This window comes from Camelina sativa, chromosome 2 (assembly GCF_000633955.1).
Source record: "Camelina sativa cultivar DH55 chromosome 2, Cs, whole genome shotgun sequence".
NCBI lineage: Eukaryota > Viridiplantae > Streptophyta > Magnoliopsida > Brassicales > Brassicaceae > Camelina > Camelina sativa.
The window spans coordinates 25366074-25378105 of record NC_025686.1 but is presented as its reverse complement, the minus strand read 5'-3'; the positions used below and the strand labels follow the sequence as shown (position 1 = coordinate 25378105).

At 35.6% G+C, this 12032-nt stretch overlaps 2 protein-coding genes across 4 annotated transcripts; both read right to left on the bottom strand.

Annotated features, from left to right (window-relative positions):
• Positions 126-3042, bottom strand: LOC104738229 (high affinity nitrate transporter 2.4). The gene is made up of 4 exons (XM_010458438.2): positions 2585-3042; positions 1972-2323; positions 1420-1535; positions 126-884 (listed from the first exon to the last, which is right to left on the bottom strand). The coding sequence occupies exons 1-4, from the start codon at positions 3040-3042 to the stop codon at positions 218-220; spliced, it is 1593 nt and encodes a 530-aa protein (XP_010456740.1). The 3' UTR covers positions 126-217.
• LOC104738212 (P-loop NTPase domain-containing protein LPA1 homolog 1-like) lies at positions 5967-10099 on the bottom strand. 3 transcript variants are annotated; one of them, XM_010458425.2, is made up of 9 exons: positions 9855-10099; positions 9545-9738; positions 8681-8973; positions 8396-8477; positions 7848-8273; positions 7034-7774; positions 6829-6942; positions 6507-6743; positions 5967-6211 (listed from the first exon to the last, which is right to left on the bottom strand). In XM_010458425.2, the coding sequence occupies exons 2-9, from the start codon at positions 9713-9715 to the stop codon at positions 6128-6130; spliced, it is 2148 nt and encodes a 715-aa protein (XP_010456727.1). In that variant the 5' UTR covers positions 9716-9738; positions 9855-10099; the 3' UTR covers positions 5967-6127. The 3 variants fall into 3 exon arrangements, with proteins under 3 accessions (XP_010456727.1, XP_010456724.1, XP_010456731.1); XM_010458422.2 differs by lacking the exon at positions 5967-6211 and having other exon boundaries at positions 6262-6743; positions 9855-10098; XM_010458429.2 differs by lacking the exon at positions 5967-6211 and having other exon boundaries at positions 6262-6743; positions 9545-9733; positions 9855-10084.

Below are 12032 nucleotides of genomic sequence, written 5' to 3'. Positions count from 1 at the left end.
GATTATGTTGAGTTGGTTGCTGTAGCTCAAACAAATTAATTGACGAGATACTGAAAATACATAATAAATTGGAAAGAAGAATACAATTGTTACAAGACTACATGAAGAGAAATATACCCCTTTTATAGAACTTAAACATGTAATTCCATAAAATACTTACACATTTGGAGCAATAGGCAACTGATAGTACAACACAATTTAAAACATAACTTAACTCTCAAACGTGTTCCGGCGTACCACTAGGAGGAGATGGTTCAGACCCCACGCGCCTCCCACGCTCCGATCTACTATTGACGGCGAACTTCAAGCTCCCTTCATGCATACCCTTTTGCTTCTCCGTCTCCGTCCACTCTTTTAAATAATAATACTCCTCCGTAGACTTCACTGCATCTTCCGTGGAAGCCATAAACATGCTTCCCCATTGCGGGAAATGCACTAATGTGACGGGTAATGTACAAGCCATTATCATCACCCCCATCCACGTCAGCCCTTGTTCCGTAGTGAACGTTGAGGTCGAGAAGAACACAAGCTGAGTCAAACCAGAACCGAAGTTTCCACCGGCTCCAGTAAGACCAGAGATGATGCCTAAGGAGCGGCGTGAGATGAAAGGTATGATGGCGAAGGTGGCTCCACAAGCGGCTTGAGCTCCGAGAGAGAAGAGGATCATGGAGAAAACCGCGGTTGGGAGCGTCGTGGCTCGGCCTAGCCATACGCAGAAACAACCACCTAAGGTTTGGATGATCCATAGGGTCCAAAGACGGCCTCTCATGCCGAAGTGTCTAGCAGAAACGTCTGAGGCCCAACCGCCAATAGGACGGGCAAAGAAGTTAGCCATACCAAAGCTTGCCGCGATTATACCGGCAGTGTGAAGCTTGAGATGGAACCTGCAAAAATAGTCAGCATGTTTTGAGTCTTTGTTATCCACGTTGGTTATATTGTTAGGGTCTAAAGTAACAAATAAAAATGGCAGTCTTGGATTTGCGAAAAAACACTTTAAGAAATCATGTTTAGTAGAATAATTGTAATTTCTTAGAAAATATCATGTTTTGTTTAAAAAGATCATATGATAATGGCTAAACAACCCATTTGATCATGCAAGGTATCAACAACCAACTAGTATTATAGTTTGAGTGTTACTGTCTATTATAATTAGTATGGTGCATCGACATTCAAGTCAATTTGATTCTGATTGTAAGGAAAAAAAACTCGTAAACTATGGCATGATACACTATACTCTGCTAATACTAAAATCAGTCAAACCTGGCATGATACACACACTACTCTGCTAATACTAAAAGCAGTTAAACGTGGCATGATATACACACTACTCAGCTAATAGCAGTCAAGCCCTTATAATTATTATTTATACTTTATAGACTGAGGATTTAATAAATATAATACGAGTTATAACTATTTTACCTGTCGAAAAAGTACTCAGCGATGACGTTATCGGTTGTGAGCTCTACTCCCATGGAGTATCCATACAATAGCACGAAAACCCATGTCCTATAGTTCGTGATCGCGTACCATAAAACCTGGTAATTAAAATTGTCGACCAGAAAACTATGAGCCTTAATTACACCAAAAAAAAAGATCTTTAACCAAGAAAAAAAATAAGAGAAAATACTCTATGAAAGGGTAAACATATTACACTCACTTAAGGAATAAGGAATTCGCTTTATTTCTATATGAAAACGTAAAAAAAAAAAAAAAAAAAAAAATCTTCTTCTTCCTTTCTATTTTTTTCCGTTAAGTAGTTTCTAAAATAAGTCAATTGTTTTATAGAATTATTTTTTTTTTGTCTCTATCTACAAATGCTAGTCTAAGATCTATATCAGAACAACCATTCATATAAAACATGAAAAGTATATAATTCAGACAACGATCTGCAGACCCTATGTATATAAAATATTAAAATTCAAAGGATCCAAGAAAAAGATATAACATTAATTTTATATAATTACTAAGTACCTTTGAGAACTTGTCTTTAGTAACAGCACCTTTCTTCTCGAGTGTGCTTCTATTACCATCAGGGAGGTCTTGTCCTAAAGTCAAGACCAAGACCCCCATGATGATGTGCATCCACCCGGGGACAAAAAAGGCCATCCTCCACGCGGTGAAAGACGTAGACCCCATGCGTCGAATGATCTCATAGACCATCGGCATGAGTAGCTGCGTGACTCCACCGCCCATATTCCCCCATCCGGCCGCTGTCCCGTTCACCAGACCTATGATCTGACCGTTGAACATTGTGCTCATCCAGTACTGACATGACACAAAGGTGGCCAGGCAGAATCCTATCATGAACCTCACCGTTATGTACCTATGGCCAAAAATATTGTTAGAATTTCACATCAAAAACAATCCAATATATATAATCACTTAACTTAGTAAGCTAGTATCAATTAATTTTCAGATTAAATCCATTGATGTTTTAGGAAAATTATTTTAATTGATCGGTTTACTTACCGCATGTCACATGCATGGAGTACATATGCATATATATATATAGAGGACCATCTCAAACTTAGTGAAGTTAATGTTAAGCTTTTTGCGCAATTTTGCAAATTACAAGTAAGCTTACCCGCCGGCATCAGCCACGAAAGACATGGAGAAGACGGTAGGAGCAGAGAGCATGACGAGGAAAGCACAGCCATAACGTGGCCCAAGGAGATCGCAAACAGCTCCCATAACAAGCCTAGAGAAGATACTGCCAGAGACAGAAGCAACACCGGCATTTCCGACATCTTGTCTGGTGAGATTAAGGTTATCTCGAATGATGGGAACAAGAGGGGCAGCAGCAAAAGTGGAAATGAAGCAAGTAAAGAATGAGATCCAAGCAAGATGGAACGTTCTCATATGTGGAGCTTCAAAGGATAAGAGTTTGAAGACTTTGGCTTTGTGTTCGGTGTCCACGGGAAGAGAGAATTTTGCTGATGTGTCGGAAGGAACCGCCGGAGACTCGACGAAGAACGCATAGCTTTGTTCTCGACCGGTAACTCCATGCATTGAGCTTCCGGGTTCACCGAAACCATCGGCCATTTTGTATTTGATTTTTGGCTAGTGGTCTTGTGTTTAGGGAACAAGAAGGAGAAAAGAATGGTTTATATAGAGATACGGAAGTTGACTTGGTAAGAGCCGATGGAGATTCGAAAAGGCTATAAGTGGGATTCGTTTTACGTAAATGATACTATAATAGTATAGTTCTTAACGATAATTAATGATTCGAACTTGTTTTATGCGAGACTGATTACAATTATACAAGTTGTGTCTATATATTAATAGTATGGAATATTCACTTTCGCCGCGAGCATGCATACACGAGAATTTAGCCTCATCAAACGTCCCAAACGTTCACTTAGATTCCAATTAAGTACTTATCAAAATGATATTTACTAAACTGACTATATCTTTTGGAAATTTTCTTTAAAGAAGACAAACTATTTTTCGAGTTTCGGCGATTCTGTTATTATTACTACTTTTTTTATAATATAAATACAATATATAAATTTATCAAATGACGATGATAGTTTTATATGTGTTAAGTACTTTATTTTTTAATTAAATTTTATACCATGAAATATGAGTTCGAAAAAGAATTACAACGATTTCTTTTCTCGTATAATACAACGATATCTCTTCATGTCGGTGGTATTTAATTTGAAAACTCTAAACAGTATGTCACAAAATGGTATAGTTGTTTTCTATAGGATTCCTTTTCTTTAGAGAAGCAGAAGCAATATATATAGTCTTATAGAAAAACAATTCATTTTTAAAGTTTTCAGTAGCATAAGTGAATGGTGATAAGTTTGTAACTATAGTTTTATGGAGTTTAATCCCACGAAATTTTATAAGTGATTTTCCTTGAAATTCGTGGGCTAATAAAAGGAAGATAAGCAAAATTGTAATGGGTTAAGCTTTTCTTTTTCGATATAGGCTAGAACTCGAATCTCACCATCTATAATTCTCTACATTAGTTTTTTTTTTGTTGCAATTATAGACAGTTTAAATAGCAATTACAAAATATTTCGGAGATTAGTCTAAAATTTGGTCTACTAAAAAAAATTGTAGTGAGATTTTTTTCCACATGATGGAATGCAATAATCCATAAGAAGGTCTCGGTGCGATCCATTACATTATATATTATCATACATGTGAACGACTCCGGTGGATCCTTCGTCTAACTCTCTGTATATGTATGTGACTACTACGTCTTTGCATGGATTCAAAGGTTCCATTTGATAATATTTTTGTTTTTGGGGTTAAAATTTAAAATTGTTAATATACTAGTGTCATAGGAAAAAACTTAAAATATATAGATTCTAACGTATTAAAAACTATAGTCGTGATGATGTAATCAAATATCCCGAACTACATGCTTAGGAAGATTGTAACAGCAGTATAACAGTTGTACTTTCAGTCTTTCACAAATATAAACTTTTTTCCTTAGGAAACGTGCAACAGTGCCATAGTTTGATCTTTAATTTGTAACAAAATAAAACTTTACATGTCCAAATTAAACACCAACCAATATAAATCATTCTTAACTATTCAAAAGAGTGATCTCCCAATAGAAAGAGATACCATTAGGTCAATTCATAATGGCTTCCAGGTTTTTTGACCGAAAACGTTTTTTTCCCCTACAGTTCGCAGTTTTGTGCTTTGGGTTTTCGTGAAAAGTAAATTTTCCATAAATAAATGATATTTCCATACATGCATTATAGTATGATGAGTTTTTTTTTCGAATGAGGATTACTTATAAATAAAATACAAACATATAATTAAACTGGATTAGGAAAATTAAGTAATTTCTGAAGAAAAGAAGAATAAGCAAAACACTAAACTAGGAATCTTATTTTGTCAACTGCAGATACAACATGCTAAATTAGAATGCCAGCAGATTTACAGGCGCACACAAATTGAAATAGTTTTGTATATATGAGAAACTGTGAAGTATACGTACGTGTCTCTAAGATTAAAGTGGTCCAAGTCCAACGATTCCAAGCCAGATTCTCTGGATTCCATTATAGATTATACAACTAAAATTTCATGATGTCATCTTATTAATTATTTTTTTATCATCGAGTTCATCTCAAGTTAAACCTTTTTTCTATAACAAATCAATTACTATTTTTTTTTCCCAAATAATTTTCAATATATATATATAAGTTGTGAAAGCATCTTCCACAAATAAAGTATCAAAGTCATAGAACTCTCGCACTAACTAGTAACTACCATTCTATCTACTGAATTTTATTATAACTGTCGACGAAGGAGCTTTAGTTATTTGCAGTGTTCTAAAATGCGCCCTACCCGGATGCCTACGCGGCGGTTATACACTATGCCGTGACCAAGTTTTTCAAATTTTAGCTATGCAGTAATTTAGGCGGTTTTAAATTATTCGGACACCTAATAGCGTTTAAGCGGACATTATGCGGTCTAGGCGGACGCCTGTACGGATTTTAGGCGGTATGTTGACTAAAATAATAAAAAAAACTGTAATTAAATATTTAAATAATATTTTTGTTTCAAATAAATATTATAATTAGTCTCTAAAGTCTAAACTTATGAAATTTAATTCGGTTCCAAAGTAAATATGAACTTACATTTTGTCAATTTTACAAGTTTTTGAATAGACTATGTTTTTTTTTGGTTTAAAATGTGAGATTAGTATATATTCTAAACTATTTTGATAGATAAGAATTTATTGAATTTAATATTTAATACTATATTTTTGTTTTATGTTTTTCTAAAATTAAAGTGCATAAGTTTTCATCCTATATATATATTAATTTTATATAAATATATATTCATATATCTAAAATATATCACCCGCCTAGATTCCGCTTAGGCACCCGCATATACGGCTAGGTGCTAGGCGTTTGTCTACCGCATAGCAAGCGCATAGCGCTTTTTAGAACACTGGTTATTTGTGCAAGTCAAAAATCTAAAACTTATAAGTTATAATAGAAGAAAAACGCACTATATAAATTTGTGCAAGTTAAGACTATACACACAGTCACACACAGTACTTGTCTGGTCACACATAAAAAGACTTAAAACTAAAGACTAAACCAGAAATAACAAACTAAGGAATGTACTAGTAAGCAAAGCAAAGTAAAGGATCTCATGGGGCACCCATGAGAATCGGATCACCCAAACCCGACCCATGTTTTCCAAGGGCCGAGATGCTTAGAGAACGTTTCCTCATCTAAAACTGGTTATTTGTGCAAGTCAAGAATCTAAAACTTATAAGTTATAATAGAAGAAAAACGCACTATATAAATTTGTGCAAGTTAAGACTATACACACAGTCACACACAGTACTTGTCTGGTCACACATAAAAAGACTTAAAACTAAAGACTAAACCAGAAATAACAAACTAAGGAATGTACTAGTAAGCAAAGCAAAGTAAAGGATCTCATGGGGCACCCATGAGAATCGGATCACCCAAACCCGACCCATGTTTTCCAAGGGCCGAGATGCTTAGAGAACGTTTCCTCATCTTTTCTTTACCCGACCAGAGTCTCTCGACCAGCTGCTGGTTCGCAGTCCGCAGGAAAAGGTCTAAGTTTTGTATGTACTTGTCGTCTTTTGTTGCCGGCTTGTGGTTTTTTTCAGACATTACCGCAACCGTATCTCGTGACTCTTCCTCTTCATCTGTCCAGTAGCTTTTGTCTTCCATTGCAAGATCATCGTACTCCTCATCTGATTTTGTCGACTGCTCATCAACTGATCCCACCTGCAGAGAGATTACAGCAAGACTCATTAGATCAACCGAGGGACCTGGTCACCACTCATTAGATCATTACAAAGAGTTTAATTACCTCTTCATGGTCTCGCTTGTTATCGTTATCGTCATCGCTAAAATCAGTATCTGGCTCGGGAGGATCATCCTCGATTTCTTCATCGCTCCCATTCACAGACTGATCCTCCTTAAGCTGAACGACATTAACAGAGAAGAAGATACAGAATCATCAAACAACCTTCCACAAAGGAATGACATAAGAGAAAACAGTTTTAGAGTAGTACCTCTTTAGAAGTTCCTTCAGACATCCTAGGCGAACTGCAGCAAGAAGAGTAATACCGACTGCTAGTTTCAGCTACGTCAGCTCTAGAGTCATCTACACTCCCGGCACGGCTCGTAGCTCCATCACTAGGCCAAGCACTGATCCCAAACAGACCAAACTGAAGATTCACCGGTTCTGCTTTCTGTAAGTATCCATAAACCGGGTGCTCCATTCCATTTTCCTCCATCATCTGATTACAAAAGATTGGCTTCCCGCTCTCATCAACCTTACCACTAACCGGCCAAGTTCTTGCAAAAGTGCCATCAGTGTTGAGAAGAGCCATTAGATGCCTAGAAGATCCTTTTCTTTGAATCAGCTGAAACATTCCTTTGGAACTCAATGAATTGGCTGTACACTGGTTCCTATACTCATCGTCGATCACTGAGACAGTATTAGTTGTAGCATCATAGAGCTGCTCTCCTGCTTCTCTTCTACGCAGGCAACTAAACACTGTTGCGTGGATCGCAGCCACACTCTTGTCGACATTGGTATTGTTTATCTTGGGAACGAGATGCTTGTCAGCTCGTTTACAGAGGTAGTCCTGTATTGTTCTAATGTTACGTATATATTTCACATACTTGTTTTTCTCTGGGTCAAGCGTCATATACTTGGCTCTAACTGCAAATCTTTCCAAGTGTTTCTCCTCGTTTGCGATGTAAACCATGAATGGAACTATCGAAGGATGCTTTTTCATCAGTCCCATCTGCAAGCAAGGAAGAAGTTAGAACTAAACTTTCAAAACAAAATGTGTAGAAGAGAACAAATTGGGGGCTTACCACAAAGTTAAGGCTTAAGTGGACACCTTCAACAACAACAGACTCTTTCCTTTCTTCCCATGCGGTAATGAGCCTATCGAGATTGTCAATAACCATTTCACTTTGAGCCTTAAATCCTTCTACAGCCATTTGTTTGGGACTTAACAACACTGGGGTGGTTGATTTTGATACAGCATCAGTCTGTTGAGTATTATTATTAGCCTTTACACCTTCAGAGGCATTCACTTTTTCGTCCTCAGTGTCGTCCAATTTCTTGGCTCTTCTTTTTTTGGCTTTTGACTCGGCAACTGCCACAGGGTCAAGGTACTCTCCAGCATGGTAAGTTGAAGCCCACAGCAAAGGATTCTGCTTTTCATCAACAAAACTCCTCATCATGTGACGGATTGAGTCGGTTGAGACTACTGTTGTAATTCCAAGTCTACTTCCCTACAAGAAGAAAAGAGATCAAGCATTGTAATGTCAGTTAAAAAAACAAATGAAACAGTACCTAAGCTAATAACTTGAGATCCAGCACTGTAAGGTTATTAAATAAAAGTGATGAGTAATACCAGAAGTGCAGAGAGTGTGGATTTGCCACAGCCACTGGTGCCGCACAGCAGAACAGTCACAGATTCTTTCCTCTCTCTGATTCTGTAGAAAATGAAAAAGATCAAATGAGGTGGTGCGGTTACAAGATAGAACATATGAGGTAGCTAAGAAGGATGAAACTGAACACATATATAGGCATAGGTTTAAGAGTAAGCTCACCATAACTTCTAATTTCAATTCAGTAGAGAAAAAAAGCTGACTACGGTTCTTAACAACAGATATGTTCCTAAAGATAAGATATTTACCTGCAGGCCAGAATCAAGTCTGCCCTTTGGTCATGACCAACATACTTATATTCAGCCAGAGCATCACAGACAACGTTAACGAATATCTCCCTCGAGACAACAACGGTAGTTCGCCTTTTATACATCTCAAAAGGCTTACTTTTACTCTTATCATCATCATCAGTAGCCAAACTGTTAACTGCTGAAGTAGCAACATCATCACTTGTCTTGTCAAAAACAGAGCATTTCCCATGGGAAGGTGAAAGGATTAAAGATCCCTCACTTCTTATTAACTCAAATACCCTTCGACTGATCTGCACACACAACACACACATAAAAAAAAAACAGAACATCAGAATCTTTTTTAACAAAAGAGAACAGCCATGAATCAGGACCACCACAAACATTGAAACTTTTGTCTTTTGTTTTAAACAAAATCATTACCTTTACAAGATTTTTTAAGCAGCTCATGATCAGTAAAAGCCAGGGAAACAAAAATCCAAATTAGAAAAAGTAACACACGGATCAAAAATCATGCTTTAGTGTATCCCTGACAATAATTAATTGAGAATCATTCACATTCAAATTAATAAGACTTGAGAATAGACCATGTCGGTCGGACACAGTAATGCCAAAAAAAAACACGAAATTTCAGACAAAAGTGCTTAGTCCTATTCATCAAATTCAGACACATCACTACTGTTCCAGAAATAAGCCAGTTCGTTAATCCAAAAATAGTAAGGGATCCCAAACTACTAAACGACAAAAAAAAAATCTTAATGATGAAGAATCGTAAATCTAGTGAAAGCGATGTGTGAAGAAACAAATCATCATTAAAAAAAAAAAAAAGGTGAGAAATTTGGGGATGGTGAGAGATGAAGGGACCTTGAAGGCGTGACGGGCTTTGCAACCCATGAGCTGAAGAGTACTCTGTAAAACAGGACGCGTATACCTAAACGAATCTTTCCAAGTCCCGCTCTCATCTTCTTCCACCGCCGTCTCCGTATCCGTACCGTCGACCACCACTATATACATCACCTTCGTCGTCTCCGCCATGTTTTGATCTGTACTACTCTATACTTTATATACAAAAAACATTAAAACGAATCTCGAATTAGATATTTATGGTAATATAACATGCAGTGAAGGAGACAAATTTGGGAATGCAGAAAAAAAAAAAGAGAAAAGCGTGTACCTGTTTATGGGAAGGAGTAATTAGAGAAAGCGTGTCAAAAAATTAGGGTTTTTTTATTTTAGAATCAGAAGAGATTAAGAATGTATATATGTATTGTTGTTATAAGAAGAGGAAGAAGAAGAAGAAGAAGATGTGTGTTTTGGTTGTTGTTGTTGTGGCCATTTTGTGTCAGCTTTGTTCCACGCATCGCTTCAGTTAAGCCTACACGAGTCTCCCTCTTTAAAGCCACCTTCCCCTCCCCTTCTCTCTCTCTCTCTCGTTTCCATTACAGACGAAAATTAAAAAAAAATTGTGTATTTTGTATTTTACTTAACCTGTATTTTTCTTTTCCTTCAAAAAGTTACACCTAACTTTGTCTTTTTATTCAATTTATACCCCTTGTGTATAATCCAAATCGATATATATTTTCCTTAATAAGATTTAAAATTACACCTAACTAGTAACATCTTGTTAATATAATAAAAATTAAAGTGTAGCTAACTTTAAAATTAATTACAATAAAGGATTTATAATTTTAGTGGTTTTTTTTATAAAGATTTTTTTTTCTTATTTTGTTTCTGTTTGTATCGTTAAGATTTCGGTTAGAAGGAGTTTTTAATTTTATATAACCAAGTGTTTTTTTTATAATTAAAATATAACCAAGTATTTTGCCGACCCCATTTGATCCGGTCTTTGTCAACATTTTATTAGGATCTATAATTTCTTAGGAGAAAAAGTACTACTATAATGTCTTAATTTTCTTTTAAAAAATAATAATAGTTGTTACTATTGAATTTAAGTTTATGATATCAGTTCGTGTAAAAGAAAAAAACTCAATTCAAAATTTATGTGTTCACATAAAAAATTGAATAATAATCTGTTTGAGAAATTTATCTTTACTTTAATTTGTTGGAAATGAAAGGAGTCGTACGACGAATACGAACTTGCTGAACAACATTTTTTTTGGCTAAATATTAAATTGCATGCATTAAATATGGTAGGTTTCGTGAGATATTTTTACTCTAGTCTAAAAATCCAAGTTTTTCCTTAAAAGATGAAAACACATTGACACAATTTGACATTAACATGACCCACAAAATATGTGATTAAATTTAGGAACTGGTAATAAGATGACCCACAAATACACTTTTTAGTTTAAAACTAGTAATCTGAAGTTGTTTTGTCTTTTATCATTTTTGTTTCAATTTCTTTTATCATCGTTAAAATGAAAAATTTGTAACTTTTACAAACAATATATATATATATATATATATAATTATTTATATTTTCTAAACATTAAAAAAATATATAACGAATTTAACTGAATTATTCAACCACAAGATTCATATTCGTCATTTAATCTTAACTGTCTTGACTTTTTTTTAGTCTTCCTGGGACAATAATGATTTTCCGACTCAAATGACGAAATTCACCCTTATCTATAACGTAAATTACGTGAACAGCGAGTTGTACCAGGTCCTAGATCTAAGGGTGTTTTAGGGAAGTCAAACAAAAAGTTTCATGGGCCTTCTTGATCGCATTTGAAAGGCCATCCTGTGGACCCATTAGACGAGACTCAAGACGGGGATAAAATTGTAACTATCGTGGCAGAACAAGGACAGAGCTGACTGTGTCATAAGGAAAGAAAAAGACAGAAAAGGACAAGAATGGGTCAGAGTACAACAAACATTACATCCATGAACGTGTTTACTAGTAATGGACCCTGTCAATTATTTGTATATTCTTTCTTTTGCTTTGTAACCGGAGTTTCATTTGCTTGTTCTTTTTTTTTCCCAACTTATTGCCCAACATATGTAGTATATGTATATTGTCTATAAAAAGAAAGAAAACTATAAAAGTCATGGATGTATGCTTCATCGAGTAACTTAGAAAGAACGTTTGGCCACTGATCCCATTCAAATAGTTTCATTGAAAAGTTCGGCCACTCACTAGTGATCAAAATCATGTCCCCGCAATATATCCATCTCAAACAATGTACATACATATCGTTATTGTATATGGACCATTATATATTTATATTGTCCAAATCAAAGTTTCTTGTTCAAAATGGAGGGGTGATAATGATTTGTGTTTCGTCGTCATTCCTCATGCTAGCTAATACGTCCATTCTTCTTCACTCAAGTTTCCCTTTAGCACTTCAAGATTCGTCGGTTCAACAGTATGATCGATGACGATTTA

What these genes read in the sequence shown, in the direction of transcription:
- LOC104738229 (XM_010458438.2), bottom strand. Translation starts at nt 3,042, where the DNA reads ATGGCCGATGGTTTCGGTGAACCCGGAAGCTCAATGCATGGAGTTACC. An exon ending in CTAAAGACAAGTTCTCAAAG is followed by an intron (nt 1,536 to 1,971) that starts GTACTTAGTAAT and finishes TTTAATTACCAG; the next exon opens with GTTTTATGGTACGCGATCAC. An exon ending in GCTGAGTACTTTTTCGACAG is followed by an intron (nt 885 to 1,419) that starts GTAAAATAGTTA and finishes CTATTTTTGCAG; the next exon opens with GTTCCATCTCAAGCTTCACA.
- LOC104738212 (XM_010458425.2), bottom strand. Translation starts at nt 9,715, where the DNA reads ATGGCGGAGACGACGAAGGTGATGTATATAGTGGTGGTCGACGGTACG. An exon ending in AAGCCCGTCACGCCTTCAAG is followed by an intron (nt 8,974 to 9,544) that starts GTCCCTTCATCT and finishes TTGTGTGTGCAG; the next exon opens with ATCAGTCGAAGGGTATTTGA. An exon ending in TCTGGTCGGGTAAAGAAAAG is followed by an intron (nt 6,212 to 6,506) that starts ATGAGGAAACGT and finishes AACCAGTTTTAG; the next exon opens with ATGAGGAAACGTTCTCTAAG.